Raw genomic sequence first — 22,883 nt, 5'->3', positions numbered from 1 at the left:
TCCTCACACTTTCTCTGAGCCTCCACCATCAGTCTTTACTGGGGAGTGGATGCTGTCTCACAGAACCTCAGATGTGACTTGCCTGGCACGTTCTGCAGCTCCAGGGAAGGAGACAAGAGGAAGATTCATCTAATTTTCTTCTCTTCATCTCAGGAGCTAACCCACTGCAGTAATACTGTATGCATGAACTGCACCATCTAAAAGTTAGGCTCCAATTGTAAAATAATGATGGAAAAGTCTGGTTTTAATGCAGGAAGCATTTCTAGCATACTTAGCCATTCACCACCTTTCTGCTCCAAAACTCTTACTGCAAAATGCCTGAGAATATAACTTGTATATCTCATTTCTGCCTTTTTTAAGAGCCTTAGAAGAGGCAATGTTTTAATTACTTTCTGGGAATTAAAAAAAAAAGGAACTTAAAATTAAGGAAATCATCCCAGATCATAACTACCATGCAGGGATTTTCCCACTGCACTTTATTAATCTTGCTAAAACAGGGGAATTCCCTTCTCTTGCATAGCTCTTCAGGGAGTATCTCTGCTTGGTTGTGTTGGAAATAGGTGCTGTAATTGGGTTAACATGGACTCTGGTTTTTGGTCATGGTTTAGCTTAGTGCCCACTGGAGACCTCACAGCAGCAAAAAAAAAAAAAAAAAAAAGCAATTTTTCTCACCAACAGATAAAAATAGATCAATTTATCCCCAGAGAACTAGTTAAGTTTGCTGCTCTGGAGGTACTGGAGATCCTCATTTCTAACTCTACATACAGCGGTCTCCCATCAGCAGCCATCAGTGCCTTCCCAGAGCTTTGATACAAGCAACATAGGCCATGAAATCTCTCTGCTTGGGAACACTTAAAGTATTCTCTCTGCTGTTCCCAGCAAGGAAAGAACTCAGACGTTGAGTACAGTTCACAGGAGACCTCCACGCTGGGGAACAATGCTAGAAATGTGGGAACCATAAAGACACATCAATGCTCTGAGACACATTTGACGCAATTTGCTTCTCGCTCTTGTAGTGGGAAAGAAGTGCCAAGGGTGGGGGCTACCACAGATGCACCAAACTAGCATCTCAAAGTGGAGAAATGCCTCACGCTCTTGCACATGGTTTCCTTCCTAGTGCTGGTGACCCAGGCTGCTCTGCTAGTGACTGCGTGATATTTTTTCCCTGCTCTCTTTGTTCCAGCTGATGCAGCAGCAAGCCGCGATCATGGCTTCGGTGGCGCAGGGCGGCTACCTGAACCCCATGGCAGCCTTTGCTGCAGCCCAGATGCAGCAGATGGCGGCTCTGAACATGAATGGCCTGGCAGCTGCCCCCATGACTCCAACCTCAGGTAAGGGGCTTGGATGGATGGAAGGGGTGGCAGGAGGGGCAGGAGATCTCGAAGGACATGTTAACTGTCAGCTTGTTCCTCTGTAAGTGTTTTCTGAAATGCTGGTCTTGCTGGTGGAGGCTACCACAGGGAAGGAGCAGAGGTCAGACCAGATCATTTTGAGGGGCTGGAACAGGAGTCCTCTGCTAGGGGCAGGAGCAGCTGGGAGTCAGTATCTGGGTCACAAAAAAGGTGCAGAAGCAGAGCCAAATGGATCACCAACAGGGGGCTGTTGGGCTACTAGTGCTCCATGCTGAGCAACAGCTGAATGCTGCGAATGAGACACACCAGAGAGGGGATATGATGGATTTTGCTGGAAGGAGGGAATTGTAAGGCACTGGAAGAAGCTCTCAACCATGACCTTCAGCATCATCCTCTACACAGCTTTCCCTTAGCACAGTGGAATAATGACGCAAAAGCACTGGAATAGGCTCCCCAGGGAGGTGGTTGAGTCACCATCCCTGGATGTGTTTAAAAACCGTTGTGATGTGGTGCTCAGGGACATGATTTAGTGGAGGGTTGTTAGAGTTAGGGTTAGGTTGTGGTTGGTCTCAATGATCTTTAAGGTCTTTTCCAACCTGATAAACTCTATGAAAATATCCCACAGTGACCAGTAGTTGCTTACTGGTAGTATGTGTAGATGTATAAGGGATAAGTGCTCATGCTGTCGTAGCCAGGATGGTCCAGACACAAACAGAATAATACTTGTAGGGAGATGCAATGCAATTAATAAGATGAGCTGTATTTTGGGGATGCATAAGCCTTTTCCTACTGTGAAATAGGGCTGCTGGTACTCAGGGAAATCTGATGCTACCTGGAATGCAAGTATTTGGTGAGAAGATTTTTTTGTAGCTCGAGTAGAGACAGGTAGTTGGTGAAGGACCCAGGCCCACAGCTGGCTGGGCTGTAGCAGGACATGAGAAGACAGTGCTGGGGGCCAGAGAATTAAGCTGAGGTGTAAACAGAACTGGCTTTCCTGAAGAACAAGGAAATCATTTGGACAGGAGCAGGTCAAGGAAGTGGCAGGACAGGTAAATTATTTAGTGATTGCTGGCCTAACTGAAGGACAGCAAGGTAGCTGGGAAAAACGGGGCCAAACTTTAGAAGAAGTGAGAATGTGGAGGGGTTTGCAATATACTGCTGACTCTGTTAGGGGAGCAGAAGATACAGGGGTTTAACAGTGAAGAAGAATAATTTCTAGGGAACAGTTTAGGATAGAAATGTTTCAGAGACAATGCCAGTTGTTCCTATGAGAGGTGCTGGAGATGGGACTGAGTTCAGTGAAGAGGCATTGCAATGCCAACACATGAACCTGAAGCACTGAGCTAACCTAAAGAGGACCAGCTTGACAACAGTTTTGAGTGATTGAGATGTGGCAGGGGTGAGCACAAGCCAGCCACGGTGCAGCTGGTGCTGGGAAAGAAGGATCTGGTTCCCCTTGCAGAGCAGATTGGTAAGAGAGCAGCCTCACTGCTAAGCACAGAGAAATCCACACCGTTAGCAAAAGACCAACTGACACTGCAGCCAGGAAGGACACTGGATGGCAAGGAGACAAGGTGCCACAGTAGTGCAGGCTTAAGGGCTGTTCCTAATAAATCTGGTTCTACTAACCTCTGTCTGCCAAAAAAAACTCCATTTCTCCATTAACATACAGTTTATCATCTCTTTACAATCTCTAGCTGGATCAATGTCAGCAGCTACAGGGTCAGATATTTATTTTCTCCTTTGCTGCTATTGGAATATAAGGTGCAGGGGGAGAAAGGGGAGGAAGAGAGATCTATTTCCACAGCAGTTTATGGAGAGCCAGGGAAAAGTGCTTGACTCAAAAATCTTACACCATACATTTTGAAATATATGTTTACATAGCGATAAATGTATAAACAATGAGTCGATGAAGCTACTGCAAATCCAAATAGAAAAGTGGCTTAATTATATGTGCACCCTTTAAACCCACTGCTGGAAAGATTATCATATTTACATTAGCTAGATTTGTTTTGTGTTGGTGGGAGCATAGAGAACGTCAAACAAAGAATGCTTGGAATTCAAATGCTCTCAGGGCTTGGAAAGCCGAATCCAGGCAGTGTTTTGTGATGTCTCCACCACAAACAAGCACAGTCACTTTTGCATGTAAATGTCTTGAAAATAAGCCATTCTGTGACATAGGTGTGTAAATACTATCATGATGGCCAAATTCTGTGCCTGCCACAACATCCAGCAAATGAAAAATATCCCAGCTCTTCTTTCGTGTAAGCTCTTTTCTGATGTGCCCACTACCTTTTGGGAACTATTGTCAGAATACAGAAGAAGAAAGAGAGCTCATGTTTTTTACATGCTTTTCAGAGAACCTATGACTGGTCATTATTGAAAATAAGGCTCCAGTTTAGATGATCCCTTGATCTCTTTCATGGTGGCAGATTTTGCACTCTTCTCATGACATATTTTCAATCCTGGAGCCTATGCACTCTGGCATTATTGCAGATTTACCTTGAATATGTAGCTTCCTTCACGAAAAACCTCTGTAATGGGTTGTGGAAATGTCCATTGACAATTATTCCTTGGGTGAAATGTTTAGACTTTGAAATGACTCCTTGTATTACCACAACACTTACAAAGCTTGTGATAAGATGCATAGAAAATGTTTCACATATGTCTGAGCAAGCAAGTCTACAACACTCGCAGCAATTTCTGAGTAGCCAGGAGATATCTGAAGCCTAAAGTGAATTCTCCTGCTGGCTTTTGTTAGCATTCAGAAAGCCAAATGGAAAATGATCATTCTGCTTCATAGCAGGATTTCCAGTCATTGAAGTATATCTTTGTTCTGACTTGGAATGAAAATGAAACATTTCAAAGTTCTCTGAAAAACAGGCATTAGAAAAAGTGTTTGGAACGTCGTGAAAAAAAAAAAAAAAAAAAAAAAAGAGAGAGAGAAAAAAAAAAAAAAAAGAAGTGTTTTGATCTTTCCTAAGCAAAAGAAAAATTGTGCTAGAAAAAAGACATTGCTAACACAGAAGTCCTAAAGGCATCGGCGGTGCTGGCTGAGCACAGCACCTCTGAGTTTCTATCTTCAGGCCCCTCGTGTTCTGAGACCATAACCTGTTTCTGATGCATTCCTAATCCAGCCTCCAGGACAGTGGGTTCCTCAGAACGTGGTCATGAGTTCATTCATGTTCACGAGTTCCCATGGGACCCAGGAACTTAATGAGCCTTGGATCCAGGCAGATCAAACAGGCAAGAGACAGGATGCAACTCACCAGACTTTAACTGTACAAAAGTTATGCATCTAGTGTAGTCATCTTATTTGCCTGCAGTCAATGCTGAGCAGTAGGCAGTCACAGTGGGCAATTCAGCACGGTAACTTTATGCTGTCTGCCTGTATTTTGATGGTTCCCTATTATCTTCATCTCACAAAACACTCTGCAACTGCAAGGATATTAATTTCATGTCTCTGGAAGTTTGGTGTATATTTGTAGTTTATGTGATGGAACAGCTTGTGCTGGATGCCATCTCCAGACAACTGGAAGAGAAGGAGGTTATCAGGAGTACTCAGAATAGGTTCACCAGGGGGAGGTCATGCTTGGCCAAACTGGTGGCCTTCTACAATGTTGTCACTGGCTGGGTAGATGGGGGGAGAGCAGTGGATGTAATCTACCTTGATTTCAGCGAGGCATTTGGTACTGTCTCCCACGACATCCTTATAACAAAGCTGAGGAAGTGTGGGATAGATGAGTGGATGGTGAGGTGGGTTGAGAACTGGCTGACTGGCAGAACGCAGAAGGTCGCTGTTGGCGGTGCAGAGTCTGGTTACAGACCTGTAACCAGCGGTGTTCCTCAGGGGTCGGTGCTGGGTCCAGTCTTGTTCAACATCTTCATCAATGACCTTGATGAGGGGATAGTGGCCACCCTCAGCAAGTTTGCTGATGATACAAAGTTGGGAGGATTGGCTGACATGCCTGAAGGCTGTGCTGCCATTCAGCAAGACCTGGACAGGCTGGAGAGCTGGGCAGAAAAAATCCGGATGAGGTTTAACAAAAGCAAGTGTAGAGTCTTCCATCTAGGGAGAAATAATTGCATGCACAGGTACAGGTTGGGGGATGATGTGCTGGAGAGGAGCTCTGCAGAGAGGGACCTGTGTGTCCTGGTGGATGACAGGTTGGCCATGAGCCAGCAGTGTGCCCTTGTGACCAGAAAGGCCAATGGCATTCTGGGGTGTATTGAAAAGAGCGTGGCCAGCAGGTTGTGGAGGTGATCCTCCCCCTCTACTCTGCCCTGGTGAGGCCTCATCTGGAGTACTGCGTCCAGTTCTGGGCTCCCCAGTACAAAAAAGACAGGGATCTCTTGGAAAGAGTCCAGCGGAGGGCCATGAAGATGGTGAAGGGCCTGGAGCATCTCTCCTATGAGAAAGGCTGAGTGAACTGGGTCTGTTCAGCCTTGAGAAAAGCAGAATGAGAGGGGTCCTGATCCAGGTCTATAAATACCCAAGTCTATAAACACCTAAGGTGTGGGGGGCAGAATGGTGAGGCCGGACTCTTTTCAGTGGTGAATGGTGACAGGACAAGGGGAAACGGCCAGAAATGCAGCACAGGAAGTTCTGCACAAATGTGCGCAAGAACTTCTTTACAGTGAGGGTGACGGAGCACTGGAACAGGCTGCCCAGGGAGGTTGTGGAGTCTCCTCTGGAGATGTTCAAGACCTGCCTGGATGCCTACCTGTGTGACTTGCTGTAGGGAACCTGCTTTGGCAGGGGGTTTGACTCGATGATCTCTGGAGGTCCCTTCCAAACCCTACGATTCTGTGATTCTGTGATTCCTTTTCTCCTGTCTTTGATATAATATGAGGAAAAGTTGGCTCTTCTGAGATGTTTCTGATGCTCTGCTTACTGCAAAGAGAGGACTAGAAATGAAATTCCCTTTAGACTTTCTTTCTTCTTTTCTTCTTCCTCCTTCCATGCTGTAAATCTGCACCTGGTGTAGCTTCAGCAAGATATCTCAAACTGGGGATGAAATCCAAAACTGGAATGCACCACTGACATTTGTTTTCTGTAGTGGCATTATGCCAGTCTTACTGCAGCTACACATCTGACCTCTCCAGGGGGCTCTTTATAAGAAGAAAATTAAAGAATTGCAATGAATATTCCTAAACTTCCTTACGCTTGCACAAAATAGCAAGCTCAAATCCCCTGCTGCAGTTTTAGAAAACATTACTTACATTGCCTATGCAAATAAAAGAGAGATCCAGAAAAGCAACTGAAATTTTAACTAGCCTTTGTGATTTGCAAGCTGATGGCATATGCTGAGAGCATTGCCTTTGGACTCAGGTTGCCACCACTGGCTCCCAGCACCACCACTGAGGCCAACACCGTTTAAATAAGGAAAGAGGAAGCAGCAGCTTGTCTGCTCAGGGTGTAAGAAAAGAGACAAAGTATTGCATGCTTCTTGGGCTGCTGAAATCAGAACATACAGAAGCAGCTCATTAATCTGTATGAGTTCTCTTAAAGTACCAGCACAGATTTAAGCAGTCATTAAAGTGTGTTATTGGACTAACCCATCATGGAATACTGTGATTGTGGAGAAAATTTCTGCAATTGGTTTGAAAAAGGGATTCCTGCAATCAGTAGTACATCCTGACACAGGAAGATATTACTGAAGATAAGAGAGTTTAACTTCGCACCCCAGACAGCAAGAGAAAAATACAATTTCATACGTATTGAAAACTCATTTTTATTCTCTGGAAACATCCTGAATACATTTCAAGTAGCACAGACTGTCCAGTCCTTTCAAATACACATAGGAGAAAACAATAAGGTAGCAGAGGAATTTAATTCCCCCCACAAAATTTTAAGATTTCTTCATCAGTGAGTGACAGGATCCCACCCAAAACATAATGATTAAATTGTTCCTCTGCAATAGCATTATAGCCCCCACAGGATGAGTCTGGAAAGAAATGGAGGAACACAGTTCCATGGAGGAAAACTGTAGCTTAATTTTTGCCCCTGTTCTGTCAGAGATCCCTGCTGAAACTACAAATTCAGGCGGGGCCAAAACAGCAACACTAAAAATGTACTGCTATCTGTATGTAGGCTACAAATCAACTTGCCAAATATTTTAAGTATCCCTGATGCTGGAGTTCAAAATTAGTTTGCACACTACGTGTGTATTCATGAGAGAGTGCAGAAAGAGTGGCCCTGAAAATCACTACGCCCACAAAGCTGACATCTCCAAAGAGAAACTGTAGAAAAGTGGGACTGTGAATTTGCTTTTGGTGCTAAATGATATCTAGGAAAGAAATGTCTGCTTATTAAGTCATCAAACATGTACTCTAGGGAGAGAGCTCAGGAGGAATGGCAGTATTTCTGCTGTCTTGTACTGCATGATGTTAGCTGTGGATCTAGTCTTAGAGATCAGGATCACCAAACAAATTTTGTCTGTTGAAAAAAGCTTTCCAAACCTTTCTTATGTTAAATGTTTTCCAAACAAAAAACAATGGTAAGTTTAGCCCGCAATCATGTGAGTGGTTGCTTTCTTCATGAGAAAGCTTGGAAGATTTTTCTTTTCTTGAAATATCATAAGGTTTCTGAGTGGTGGTCATAGTTGTTGCATCAGGAGCTTTCTCTACATGGTTATTGCTTCCAGTACTCATCAGCTTTGATTTTGTGTTCTTCCCTCCTTGCAGGTGGAAGCACGCCTCCTGGCATAACTGCACCAGCTGTGCCTAGCATCCCATCTCCCATTGGGGTGAATGGTTTCACTGGCCTCCCGCCGCAGGCTAACGGGCAGCCCCCCGCAGAAGCCGTGTTTGCAAATGGCATACACCCTTACCCAGGTAAGCCAGACCACTGCCATGCCCACAGCCTGCTTCATCAGTGTTAGGGAAAGGTCTGTAGCATCAGCTACTTCAGAAGGATTACTCTCTGTACCAGGCAGCGTGCACTAGTTTCCAAAACAATTGCTGCATTCAAACCCTCTAGCCTTACCAGGGCTGGTGACTGAAGCCAGTTCAGCTGACACATAACAGGCTCAGCTTCAACCTATCATGTCACGCCATTGGAGACAGCTGATAGGGTTCATAGACTGCGACCATCTCAAAAGATGCCAGTCCTGATGGGGTGATTTTGACGTCAGAAATGAATGAGGGAGGTTAAAGAATATGTATCTACCTCTGTGCCTGTACTTAACAGATATATGGACAATGTGAGGCTGTAATCACCAAGAACTTAGGGGTTTACAAGTTCTTTATGTGGACTTATATTTTTCTAGCTTTCTCGGGATTTGATAAAGACTTCTGCTTGAAGCTGGAGCTGGAAAGACATTTCTTACCATTGACTGTATACACACTAATAATACCAATCACAACAATATAATTTAAATAAATTTTGCTAATTGATCCTAGCTACCATCTGGCAAAGGCATATTTTACCCTGGGACACTCAGATTAATCTAATCTGTCAAGAAATCAGACAGTTACTCCAACCAAAAAGCCCACAAACATCCTAACAAAAAAATTCTTTCCACCTCAACCAGTCCTGAAAACTTATAAGAGTTGACATCACTGGGGACTTTATGAGCTGCAAGGAAAAAAATCTCATAACAAAGAAGTACAAAAGTCTTGCTTTGAGTTGCTACTCAAAGTCACTGAAAGAAAACCTGTGGATACATCAAAGGAATACCCAGAAATATCAACAATATTGAAAAAATAGCTATAATTTCCCCATACACACATATCTGATAAACATTTAGCTCATGAGTTGAACTTTAAGCAGAATTGAAATTAAGGAACTTACTGTGTTAAAATTTAGGCATGTATATATGTTTGTGGCAGTGTAGAGGAATAAGCAGTCTTAGCAGCTAAAGGAGGCATCAGAAGATTGGATGAAGCTTTAGTGTGCTCAGTGAGCTCAGCCATAACAGCAGGAAAGTTGGTTCCTCTACCCATTTAAGTATTTGCCTATTTGCCAGCCTATCATTGCTCTTTTTATTCATTCATTTCTGTTATTTTTTTTCACTGCTTTGTCTAACTCCTCTTGGCTAATTGTCCACTATCCATTACTGCAAATATCAGAGAAAATATGATATTTTTAGATGAATTGTAATGACTTGAGCTTTTATTACTATCTCTAAATACCCCCGTAATTAAAGAAAACTTTAAGTTAGGCATTTCATGCAATATTATATAAAAGTCAATGGCCTTAATCCAATTCTCTCTGATTTTGGAGAGGCTTTCTCAGCCAGCAGTTCATAGTAAGTCCATGCACAAACATCAGAAGCATAACAGACTGAAAGGTGAAAGTCATCTTTGCTTCTCTTCTCTTCAGACAGAGGGTCTCCCCTCTGCCAAAAGATCTGACATGCAAATATTTTATTTTGTACAACATTTGGATTTATCTCAGCATGTCTTCTGCAATATATTGGTCTTTCCTGGTGCTCAACTTTCCCTCAACTCAATGACATCCTAAGTGATAGCAGAGGTATAAAGTGGTCAGCCAAGCCCTCACCTCTCGTTTTACTTCTGCCTGTGCCCACTAGCAATAAATCTCTTACAGCAAGTTCCTTTGTAGCAGGTTGGGTGTAGGACAAGGCATGTGTTTGCTCCATCTTATTCTCTTCTCCTCCTAATGAGCATTTATGCACTCACCAAAACTTTACTCCTTGCCACAGGCTTTATTGAGGCCTGGAGCTTAGCAACATTAAAAAAAAGGATTAGACATTTATATGGATAATGAGAACATCCACGGTCACATTAAACTGGATAAAAATGTAGAAAGGACACAAACCTTCATGCTTTATTATAAAATCCAGCCACTAATTGCTTGGGGTTAGAAAGAAATTTTCATCACTGGGCAGCTTATTCCATCATTGTTCATTATAGGATTTTTTGTACATTACTCTGTAGTATCTGTTATTGGCACTGCCCTGTGTTTCTGCATTTCTAAATGCAAGGATAGAAATAAAACAGTAAAGCTGAGCATTCAATTGCACTAACACTATAGAGAAGAACATGCCAGTGCCATCCAAAGTCAGCATCTTCCAAACAATTTTCTTTTATGATATATCTCTCATTCTAAAAGTGGCCAAGAGTGCTGCAGTATTATGTATGTTACCATAGTAAGCTATGGTTATGACTTGCCATATATTGTTTAATGCCTGAATTTTGCTCTTAGATACTTTTTCATACCCAGCAAAAAAAACCTGAAATGTGGGTTCAGACCATTATATCCTGTAGCACAATGTGCTTTGTTGCCTGAAAATAGCAAAGCAGGACAATCAAAATCTGTAGAGGGATGACATCCACATCATTCAGACCCAAATAAATCTCATTAATTGTGCAGTTTGTCTACACATTCACCTTTGTGTCTAGCTATAATATTTTTGATGTTACATCTAAGCAACTCAAGAACTCCACAATCTTTGCACTATAAAAGCAGGTGCAAATTATGTAGTTGTATTTACCCTGTAGTTTCACTCTTTTTTTTTCTCTCTTACCCTATCCTCTTTTTTTAATATTGCCTTTGTCTGGAGCAGGGACACACACAAAGTACCATTTGGGTCAGACTACTGAAACCCCTATGGCTTTGGGGCAAAGGCAAGAATAAGTTGAACAACCCTACTCACCAGGCCCCTAATCACAGCCCCATATCCTGCGGGAATTCTCTTTTTCTGTGACTTCCACTTGAGTTACAGATCCACGCAGTAACCCCAGAAAATAATTCCTTGCAGACAGCTCTTTGCAAGCCATGCTCTCGCCCTCTCCAAGTACAACCAGTACATAATGCCTCTCACTGCACTTCTGTGCATGGATAGAATCAACAGGGAGAAAATATTTCTTCTCCTAGTAGTATGAGTCCCTCTGGATATTTGGCCCTGTTGTGCTAATGCCTGCCCCTTAGTCTTCAGCTTGCAAAGCTATTGAATGTAGCAGTGTGTCACAACATGCATTGGGGACAATGAGCATAATCTGTTGTGCCATGGTATGGTGAGTCACTTTGTAGTAGTGCAAGGGCATTTGCCACTTCACCATTAGTCATAGTAATAGGGATTGCTCTCTTCTGCCTACACTCTTTGGTTATCAAGAGCCCAGTGCCTCTCTTGTAACAGTGGAGATCATCTGCACTCGTTTCTGGATTGCATTATGAGGGTCTAGACAAAATTCTCCCTGCAAAAATAAGACCTCCTTGGGAAGAGGAAGGGAGAAAAGTGAGAGATCAAAGGGCAGTGAATGGAAAAGACAGAAGCAGCTGTCACAGGATCAGTGACACAAAAGGACAGAACTAGAAGAGGGCACTGAGCAGAGCACTTAGAAAAGAGCAAGAGATGCCCAGAAAGGAAGCACAAAGATATCCCATAGTACCCAGTGGGATGTCCAGTTTGACTAGAGCCAGGGGCAAACCCAGGGTAGGGCAGCACTGGGGTTCCTCAGATGGAGGATGTTTTCCAGGACACTGGTTTCTTCAGTGCATTGAGTCTGAACTGTAGTTACTGAGAACTACAAAAGATTTCCCTTAGTTCTTCATAATTCTCTAATAAACGTGTTGCCTTGTTCACTGTTCTCAGGCTCACAGTGCTACTGTTCCTGACTGCCTGCTGCTGCCAGGAACAGCTTTATATATCCTCACTGCAGGCACTGCAGAAGTCCCTCTATTCACCTTTGCATACTCAGTGTGCATATGTCTGGGTTAGTGAGACAGCAAGCTCCACTTGATACTCTGCATAGGGTCCAGTCCCCTCTGGTCTCAATAGACCCCTCCCAGTGATATTGGCCAGGATCAGGGACTGTTTGTGCAGACAGAAAAAGGAACCAGCTTCCACCACCCCACTGCTTGCATTTCAAAGTTATCAGAGGATGTGACCCACGAGAATAAGAAAAGAGCAAGAAAAGAATAACAAAATCACCTGTAGAAAGGTTCAATCCCCATAACATTCAGTCCAGTCATACACCATGTCCTAGAATATACCTGCCTCAGCAGCCCCTAGGCTTAGTTACTTGCTGTGGGAAATGTTTGGCTGTGTTGTATTTGTCCACCATAAATCCCGAGATGAGCTTTCACTTTCATATTTTGTATCAGCAGTTTCAAAAGTGCAACAGTGAGCTCCTGAAACATCATTATGACTGGAAAGCATTTATTTGACCCATTTGTAACGATCTGCCACGTGCCATAAACCACGCTTTACTGGTAAAATAAATAAGTGAAGGAATGCACTCATTAAAAATATAATAACAAGTTGCCATCCACAATTGTAGTCTAAGCTACTTTAATGATGCTGTGTACTTCGAACAATCACACTGCAGACATAATGAATGAGGTTGTTTAAGGCAGTTGTGGGAGCCTTTTCAGAGCCAAAGCTTTTTCTCCTCTGATCTAGAAGAAGGTGTAAATACAAAGCTGGAACTTTGCTAGTTTTCAGAGGAGAAGCACCTAAGTAAGTTAACATCTTGAGGGGTTTTTTTCGGAGGTCACTTAAAGTAAGCTCCCAAAAACATGAAGTTAAGTGCTCTGTTATGTTTAAAACCTGACCCCAATTTATATGTTTATGAGCACAGACAATGGTAGAGAAGTCCGGTCCTGGCTTTGTTGCTGAATCAGTAAGTCAGCTTGGCCAGCCACCTCCACTTTGTGACATTTCCAATTCTTCTGAATTTTTTTTACTTTGTATCAAGCTCTTCATGGCCAGACATGACTCTCACTGTCCTGTCTCAGCAGAAGACCAATTTTGGATGGGATTGGAGGCAGGCCTACAAGGAAAATTCTGAAGATAATTCTGATTTCCAGTGATAAGCTGCATGACTTTCTTAGTAAGCTCATTTGTTGTCCCAAACAAGCATCAACTATACCTGACACTGTTTCCAACTCACATGATACAACAGGGGAGCTCCCCTGTTGTGAACAGAAACAGGCAGTGGGGCAACATATCTTTGACTGAATGGTGTCCAGTCCCTAAATGGCAAAATGAGACTATAAAACACAGAATCAGTCTCTGTTTTCTGCCGGATCAGCACATTCTTTCTATTATTGCAGTTATTGTTGTGTCTGAATACCTAATTAATTACAACAGTAAACGCTGGCTTCTTTAATCACAGCATCAGCTGTCCTAATCAATCTTAATAATATGGGATCTGTACTATGGCACCCATGAATTTTAATCTACATAAATTTCTTAAGACCTCTCACAAGCTTGTTGTACGAAATGATGTAATTATGGCTATAGATTAGGCCTGTAGAGAGTGATTTAAATTGGATTTAAGAAGGTGAATAGAGCCCTCCCACTCAGTTATTTATTTATTTATTTTAATCCTACCCTTTGCATGGATTTTTTTTCTATCATTTTCTTCCCCTCCCCAACAGCCCTGCCACCCTCTGATCACCCTCCATCCCCATCTATCTCCCAGCAGCTGCAGTGGCAGAGCTGTATTCCTGGGGGAGATGTAAGACACCTCTGGGACTGTGAGAAGAATTAATGGAAGGTGCAGAACAAAAAGTTGTGGATCCAAGTGATAAAATGTTTTGGTAGAGCTTTGCAGGGAGTAGTGATGAAAAATAGGGTGAAATGGATGAAATAAAGCGTGGCTACCAGGAAATGCAGTTATTGAAATGAAATAAAAAGTGTTGAGGTTTAAGGTTTGCTTACTCCTTCCAACAAAGTGAAATCTTACGGTGTTTAAGGGGCCTCAAATGTTTCAGACCCTGCTTTTATTTTTTAGGGGACCTCAGTTCTTTGTTTCCAGGCAGTAACCATCATCTCATTTCTTTACCACTTCCTCTGGCTTCAGTGCAATTCTTCCTGATCTACACCACTGAGCAATCACAGCAGAGTTCTGCCCTTTCTCCTACAACCATTTCCACCTGCTGTACCCACATAATAGCTCCGTTGCCGATTCCACATGAGGTTACAGGCATCTCAGGAGGCACTCTTTATAGAGCATCACTTAGACTGATTTTATTTATTTTTAACAGCATGCTTCTTACTGCCACCTCCATTCTTTCATTGTCTGACTAAAGCTAAATGCCAGGTCTAACACTAGCTGAACATCCCCTTAAAAAGTTGGACTTAAATCTAGAGTTATATGAGTAGTAAGAAAACTTCCTGGTTTTAATTTTAAAGCAGTGGTATTTCATGCTGACTTGGGAAATCATCCTTAGTTTTTGGCATCAGGCAGAGGATTCCGAAAGTGACATTAACGGATCTACTTTCTTTGAAGGACTTGGGAGTCATTTCTTGACTTCTGCCTAATGAATAAGTGCTGCCTTCGTTAAATTTATATTTATGGCCATATAGTAGGTCATTGGCTTGTTTTATGTCTCCAGGTTTATGGAAGGTTATCTGCTGTGGTCACCTTGTGGCATCTTGGCCAGGATTGTCTTGCAAAGCGACAATTGTATCTGAGCAGAATTTTTCCCATGGAGATATGGAAATTATCAAATTAATATAGAAGCTATGTCCAGGGATAAGGCTCTTGCCCTGAGCTGCCAAATGAAGTTACTATGAGTATCTGTTTTCACAGTATACCTATAGCTTGCCCTGGCAAGGCCAGATCTTCAGTTTCTGGAAAGCACGTCTATGCTAACTTCAGTGGGGCTGACATGATTGATATTTATTCCCTGGCCTCTCAGGAGCCTCTCTGCTTTTTTCACTTTATTTCACCAGCTGATCCTCAGCATGTACATTACATCATGTAATAAAGAGCTGAGAGAAAGGCTCAGGATGCAAAAAGTTTACCCTGTCTTGAATTTGGTCCATCATTTTCAAGGGATATCGTAATTATTACTTGTTGCCACACAACTAATATTTACAGTAATAGAGAAACTGGATAGGGAGAAAGGGTTGCTGAGATAAGGTAACTCTTCTTCCTCAGTGGAGCATGATTATATTGTCTGCATCTTATGAAGGAATAAAGCAACTTTCTCTCCTGATCTCCTTGTGTTGAGCGCAGAAGTGATTCATATCTCCCCATCACTGAATTTTAGTATGTGATATGTTCCAGCCTACAGTAACAAGCAGCCCCTGGGCTAGCTCTGAATCATGGGTCCCTTGTACATCTGAGCCCCTTCTGAACTTCACACAGGTCACTAATACATAGGAGGGCTGTCACTTTATTGAACGCAGTATGACCACAGCTTCCATAAATGTTTAATCTGTGCCTAGAGGTTTCTGGACCAATACCAGCCATTGGCTTCATCTACACTACTGCTGGAAGCACAGGCAGTTGTGCCCTTCACTAAGTTTAATGAATCCAGCACAATAAGCATGACTGCCCAAGCTACCTTAGCTTTGCACTGGGACACCCAGCCTGCTCTGAGTCTGTGTTCCCTGTACCCCTTGGCCTTGCTGGCCATTACAGACACATACACTGTACTGAAATTACATCTTCATCTGCTTCAGAGCTAAGGAAGATGAGTACACAGTGAGCAAAAGTAATCACTTTTGATTTTTAACAACTCCCAAGTTAAAATCCTGCAGTTGGTGACACACCACAATTGCATTTCGCAAGTAGATAAGATAGGTTGTGAAGGTCTGAATAAAACAGAGATATGCAGGTTGGGTTTTCTGCCTCCACATGTCATCTGGTGCTGCAACCCAAGGTGCTTTTTCCTCACTCCTTTCCAAGAGCATCCAGAGACTGTTTGGCCACTGTAGCAGTCCTGCATGTCAAACCAGCTGTAAATACCTGGCATTTTCTTTATGAGTATATGGTTTTCAATTTTGATCAAAACTGACTCAATCAAGGGAGAGTTTTACTACTGACTTCTAAAGATATCTTTTTAGATATCTCTATCACCATCAGCCCAACTATCACCACCTTAACCAATTTCAGATTGTTATAAGTTTCCTCCTTGCTTTTGGTTTCACTGCAATCACCTACAATATCCTCATCTTCATCTACATTCTTAGAAACATTGTTATTCCCATCAGGGGCATCTGAGAACTCTTCACAAAATGCTTCAGTACCACAGTCTCTGATTGATGCATGGTCTAGTTTTATTGGTTCAGCAATAACTGAGTTTGGTGCTTGATTTCTTGAATGCCAGTGTCTTCATCATTAGCAATGTTATCCTCTTTCTTCTCTACCTCTTCTGGAGTTTCCATGACTTCTTTCACTGCAGAGGAATTTAAGCTCTGATCATATTCATTTTCCAAGTCACTGCAGTCTTTGCTGATCAGCTGAGCTTCAGGAAGTACACTGTATTAAATACCTCAGATTGTGGGCACTCAGTACCGCACTGATTTCCGTCATATAGCTCTCCATCATATAAGTCACTATTTGACATTTATTTAAGTAATGACTTAAACACTGGATCTTCCCTCAGAGTCAATGGAGAGCTTTCACTTGGGAGCAATAAATGGTTTGGGACCCCTACACATAGAATTTGGGTTATGAAGAATGTCAGTCCTTGGCAGTGAAGGAGAAAATTTGGAGACAGCTACCGAAGAAAGGTGACCAGTAACTTCTGGTTTTGGTGCTCATGCTAGCTTTGTGATTTCTGGAGAAAAGAGAGAAAAGTCACGTTAGTCAACTTGATGTCTTATTAAAGCCACCAGTATATATTCTACAGTAGACTTTATCTTATACATTATATTTGTCTTTTATAAAGCTGAAGGAATCCAGCCAATAAAAGGCCTGTTCTGAAGAGAGAACTGCTACAGCAGTGAATATGTACTGTGCTTCCATGTGGCACTGCAGCTATTCCAGGGAATGTGGTGCTCATGGACTGGGTTAGGTTGAGGTTGGACTTGATGATCTCTGAGGTCTTTTCCAAGCTGAGCAATATTATGATTCTGTGATTCCATGGTTTAGAGTCATAATGAAACAAAGCAGCCCCAGCACAGCTGGAGAGGAAAAGGTGTACAGCTGCAGAGCCAAAGGTGTATCACACAAGTTGAGTAGCTTGGATGCTTTCCTGTGCAACCTGCTCTAGGCAACCTGCTTTAGCAGAGGGGTTGGACTAGATTATCTCCAGAAGTCCTTCCCACCCTCTATGATTCTGTGATTCTATATACTACAAGACAGGAAGTCATTCTTACTGATGAAACAGTCTCTTGAGAAAGAAACACCCAGTTAGACCCCTAAAGTCCTAAAGATGTAGGGAAATAATGAACTCTAAAAACTTTGTGTGAGAGGGAAAAAGGCTGTGCTTAAATGCTTGTTGTTCCAAACACTTTAAATAAAGCATTTTTCCAGTTTTATTATTTAATCTTGAACATGAACAGTGATATTCAGTGTATATTTCCTACAGAGAATGGCTTGGTTACAGTGGTCAGAATATGGTTCCAAAGACAGGCGAGATGCCAAGGGATGGGGTAAGGAGAGCAGCTCATCAATGAATCAGGAGGCCCTGTTCAGTTTCCAGCACTGGCACAAAAGCCAAACAATGTAATGCTCCTAAAGCTGCTGAAACGTGTTCTCTCTGAAAAAGTGGCCAGCCCCACTGGGATTTAATCCATGTTAAAACCTTAAGCTCAGAGCTCAGTCCAGCAAAAGGTGTTTAACTGTGAGGAAGATTTTATTCTGATCCAAACCAAAATTAGAAGTGTCAGGTTTCCTTCAGGAAGAGCAAAGCCTGCAAAGCCCAAGAATTCATAATATAGCTTATTTGGAGGTTTTTGCCATTATTCTGTATGAGCAGGATACAGCCTCAACAGTAGCTGTGAGCATGGACAGTTTTCACACGTGCCCACCTAAGGCAAGAAAAAATGAAAAGGACCACAGTTGAATAGATGTCATGCCATGGTTTTTCCTGTATCTACAAAGAGGCAGGCATTGCCAATTGTCAGCATGTCAGAAAAGAAAATGCATGCCCAAATCCATTGTCAGCTTTTACACTATCTTTCAGCATGGCCTGCAGACTGAGCCATGTCACAGACACGTTGTTGGAATGGACACACTGGATGAAATGTTCCCCAGCCTTACTGCTATCATGCAGGACATCAGTCAGGTGCTCTGCACCAGCCTGCACAGCCCAGCAGCCCAGGCTCCTTCTACACCACGCTCTCCTGGAGAGCTGATTTATGGTTTCTGACAGGCATGACCTTCTGATCCAACTAGACTAATCCAGTGCAGAGAACAAAAACACTGTGAGTGTATCTCCTGAACAACAAAGAGAATTTCTTTGTTTAGCTCTATAAGCAGGTGGGTGCCACCAAGAAAGGGCAGTTGCCTTTAGGGCAGGCACAACAGATCATCTCTTTTGCTTCAGACTTCAATACTGTGGTTCTTCTTTAAAGATTTGCTCCCTCTACCACATTTCCTTTTTTATTTTCCTCAGGATGTTCCTTCTATCTGAGAGCATATAATCTTGGTCTCTTTAGAGGGTTCAAGTTAGTAAGAACCATTCTCCCAAAGGAGTGCAGGAACTGCTGCGTCACTCAGCCTTTTGTAACCATCAGTTTTCTTCTAGAGCAACATGCTCAACAGCCTGTTTTTAGAAGGAAACAATTCTGAACAGAGGTTAAAAAGAATAGACTTCAGTCACTTCCTTCTTCAAGAAAGCAGGAGTAAAAGGAGAAGAGATTTTATGTTTTGCAAGCATTTCTTATAGTTTCCTGGAGCATCTGCACTTTAACTTTACATCTCTATGATGCTTCTACTGATCTCCAGAGGTTTTAATGAATTCTCCTCATGTTCTTTTGTATGAGTGAAAATCCTTACAGTAATGCAGTGCTTTCCTGTTTTACACAGATCCTGTGGGACCTGACAAAAGTCAGATAGCGATTCAACCCACCAACATCCAGCCTAAGTCTACAGTCTCACCTGTTTCTTCCTGTCATCACCCCTGGAGATCTAGTTATATCATAAGAATAGGATCCTCCAAGACTTAGCTGGACAGTTGTATTTCTCCCCTCCATGTTTGTTCTTGGTTTTAGCCTTCCTCTTTGCATGTGGGGAGATAAGTATACTAGGAGACCTTACAAACCATCATGATCAATGGTAATCTTTGACATTAAGTCAAATCTGTAATAATATCAGTTACAAAGCATTTTGTCTGTTTTCTTCAGGTTCATAGCACTCGTTTTCCACCTAGTCACACATTTTGGCTTGTAGCCAGTCTCCCTCCTTGGGTAGGTCAACATCTACACACCCTCCAAGCCTTTTCCATCAGCCTTCTTGTAGGAAAGAAGAAAGTGGGAACTGATGGGGGGAAGCAGCAGCTCCCTAACGGAACATCCTAAAAGTACGAAGCCAGAGGGATTGCATAAATGTAGAACTATGCAGCACCAATAAATACAAATTAAACTCATAACAAGAAGTGAAATATTAGGGCCAAGGTGACATTTGGACTGGAGGTTCAGCCAAGCTTTGCTTTAAATATTTTATTGCTGCAGATAAAGAAAGAGCTTATCCAACACGTTTCTCTCTCTTTCGCTTGCTCTCTTTTTCTCTCCCTATGAACCAAAGGGAAAAAAAAAAAAAAAAAAAAAAAAAGTATCTTAACTAGCTTTGGTTGTATTTGAGCTACACTTCAAAGTTTCACAAAAATAAACAGTTTTAAGGGGGAGGAATGCACACTTGTAAAGAGAGAAAATGCACTTTGAAGCCAGCAAGGGACTGCGTGCTCTATGCAGAGATTCACAGCATCCTGCCTGGAGCAGACAAGCAGTGTCCCCCTCCCCTCTGAGGAGCCTCTCCTCACTTCGAATGGGGCTGCCTGGCAGCAATGGGTCTTTTGAAGGAACATCAGGATAGCAGGAGCCAGTGCTTTGTTCTCTTCTCCTTACCCCTGCTATGCTCCTGTTGTTTTCTGCTCTGATTGAAAGTTTCATGTGCCGGTAGCTGTCACTGAGATCTGAGTCTGCACAGCACCTAGCACAGCATCAGTCCTGGATTAGGATGTGGGCTCTTCGGGGTTGACTGCAGCAATGCCAATAATCTACATGATTAGAGGTGGGCTCTGAAACTTGAGAAAGGTGGAGAAGGGTTTGTTTGCTCTGTGCAGAGTCACACAGGGACATGCAAAGCTTGAGGACAGAGCACTCCTGGACATCATGGGGGGTCTGCACCAGTCCTGTCTTTAGAATGAGATGCTCCACTGCTGGGATGCTCAGCCTTTGGGTTTGTCTGTCTCACAGCACACATTTCTTAGGGAAAAGAAAGGTTCAGCTGAGGGCTCTGGGTGTGCTGGGCCCAGAGCAGAGGAGTTGAGGGGAGCCTGATGGCGGCTGCAGCTTCTCACAGGGAGCGGAGGGCAGCGCTGAGCTCTGCTCTGTCTGACAGCGACAGGGCCTGTGGGAATGGCATGGAGCTGTGCCAGGGGAGGGCTGGAGGTTAGGGAAAGGCTCTGCACCAGAGGGCAGTGGGCATGGAAGAGGCTGCCCAGGGCAGTAGGCACGGCAGTGAGCTGCTGGAGCTCAAGGGGTGGTTGTACGTCACTCTCAGATGCATAGTTTGAATTTTGGTTGGTCTTGTGTGGAGGCAGGAATTGGACTCAATGATTCTTGGGGTCTGGTTCAAGTTGGGATATTCTCTGATTCTATTTCTCTGTTTTAATCCCTTATTTCCTTCTCTATTCTGTCTCCACAGCGCAGAGCCCCACTGCAGCAGACCCCTTGCAGCAAGCCTACGCTGGAGTGCAGCAGTACGCAGGTCGTTAGTATTAACACTTTCTCCCAGTAAACCTTTTTCTTCTCCAAATTCTGTAAACACAGCTAAGGGGGCTGTGGGAAGGGAGGTGGATCCTGAGGTGGGGACACCTGACAGATCTTCAGATTCAATTTGCAGTATCATGAAAACAAACCTAAGGACCCAAAGCACTGGGGAATGGCTCCCACTGAGCTTTATCTTTGTGCAGCTTCACTGACAGAACTGGACCAGGCCTCCCTAGAACGTACAATGGGCAAGAGAAAAATCAGGCCTCTTGGTTTGCGGCCACTTTGTGTTACAGAAGATCTGGGGGTCTCCTGAGTGCTGCAGTGAGCAGGGCAGATGGGCAAACAGACCCTGCCGAGCCACTGCAGCAGTGCCTGGCAGGGCACAGTCAGTGTATGTCTGCATACGCCCGTTTTGTAGGGTATGTGTGAACTCTGCTGGTTGTGCATGTGTGAGACACCCCAGCCCTGGCTAGCTCTGATGTGGCTGGAGGTACAGATTCGAGGCTTGCCCTAGAAGCTGCGTATACTCCTGGTTTCCCAGCAGCTTCTCCATGACCTCCAATGGGCAGACCTCTCACTCTCACGTCTCTGTGTATGCTGAGCAGCTCCTTTGCAGTTGATGGACTGACACCAGCCAAAGTGACCCGGTGCAGACCATGACCCTGCTGTGTTCAGCCTCCCCTTGTGAGGTGTCCATGGCCAACACTGTAAGGAAGCTGCCACCTCAAAGTCATTATTTCCTGTGGTAACTGGAGCAATCATGGGCTCCCGCTGAGGAATGGCTATTATTTCATGTCAGTGCTGTATCTGGAAACTTAATTTAATTCTCCATGTAGGGCTTCATTTGCTGGTATTTTAGTTATTGTCATTTATTGCTTGTGAGGTTTGATAGATGGGAAGCAGCTCAACCCTTTGAGCTGTTAATTAACCCCTCTGCACACACATGGCCCCTATCCCCCTCTCTCTGGGCTCACAGGCGACCCGTACTCTGTATTTTTAGCAGCAAGGCACATCATCTACCATCTGTGGTATTGAATGGCTCCCCTCGTCTGCTTGGTGGGGGAGCTGAGGTGGGGAAAATTGTTTAATTGCTGCACACTGTTTCCACTGTGTTTGTATAGAAGACTAAGTGTCCATAGACGTGAAAGGAAATGTATATCTGAGAATGCATGCAGAAGTGTGCTTCTGTGCATATTCTGTATAGAGTTAGAGAGAGTGGGAATACATATGAACTGTTATTATAAGCATGTGTATAAATCAGAGTGCAAAAGAAAAACGTGGACATGGACTCTGCACATGCCTGTCAGCACAGGCATCAATACACTGAGCTCAAGAATGAGTGTTTTTCTTGTACTTTCTGGGATGGTTACCCACCTCTGGCGGGGGAGATCGCATGGATCTCCGTTTAGACTGCCATTTAGATCACATGGCTGTTCCCGGTGCTTCTGCTACAAAGTTGAAAGGAGAATGGATGCTCAGAGATGAGTGCTACTATCTGAAGCACCACTGTGACACTTCTATTATATCTCAGACTATACAAGGCACCTAAAATACACAGGAAAGCCCGTCTCCAGCTTCTTGTGATTGTTTGATTTGAAAGTTTCTTGCTTCCCAGAACTGAAATCTATCCTTTTCTTCTCTCCCTTTCTTTTCTCTACAGCTGCTTATCCTGCTGCTTATGGCCAGATTAGCCAAGCGTTCCCACAGCCACCTCCCATGATACCACAGCAACAGAGAGAAGGTGAGTGAGTGGTCTGTTGTTTTCGCTGCACCCAGCATGCCATCCCCTCTACACTGGTTCCCTTCCTCATACACCTAGAGAGCATCCATTAAATGCCCCATTGCTTTGAATCCCTGGTCCACTGAGTCGTTTCTCAATTTCCATATGTGGCGTTACTGGCACACTGCAAACATCCTCATGGGTAATTTCTGCCAAGATCTC

General features: G+C 43.5%; 1 protein-coding gene across 20 annotated transcripts in view; it reads left to right on the top strand.

Annotated features, from left to right (window-relative positions):
• CELF4 (CUGBP Elav-like family member 4) overlaps positions 1-22,883 on the top strand; it is a gene marked incomplete at both ends in the record, with an annotated part of 677,504 nt that overhangs the window by 626,553 nt on the left and 28,068 nt on the right. For 8 of the 20 annotated variants that reach the window (XM_079548773.1, XM_079548783.1, XM_079548775.1 and 5 more), the window contains 4 exons: positions 1,184-1,331; positions 8,040-8,189; positions 20,874-20,939; positions 22,602-22,682. In XM_079548773.1, the coding sequence (XP_079404899.1) occupies positions 1,184-1,331; positions 8,040-8,189; positions 20,874-20,939; positions 22,602-22,682 (445 nt within the window). The remainder of the gene's footprint in view (positions 1-1,183; positions 1,332-8,039; positions 8,190-20,873; positions 20,940-22,601; positions 22,683-22,883) is intronic. The other 12 variants (XM_079548776.1, XM_079548766.1, XM_079548777.1 and 9 more) reach the window with 2 other exon arrangements.

The sequence above is a fragment of the Tetrao urogallus genome, assembly GCF_951394365.1.
Source record: "Tetrao urogallus genome assembly, chromosome: Z".
Classification (NCBI taxonomy): domain Eukaryota; kingdom Metazoa; phylum Chordata; class Aves; order Galliformes; family Phasianidae; genus Tetrao; species Tetrao urogallus.
Note: the sequence above shows the minus strand (reverse complement) of the source record. Positions and strands in the feature narration are given on the sequence as shown.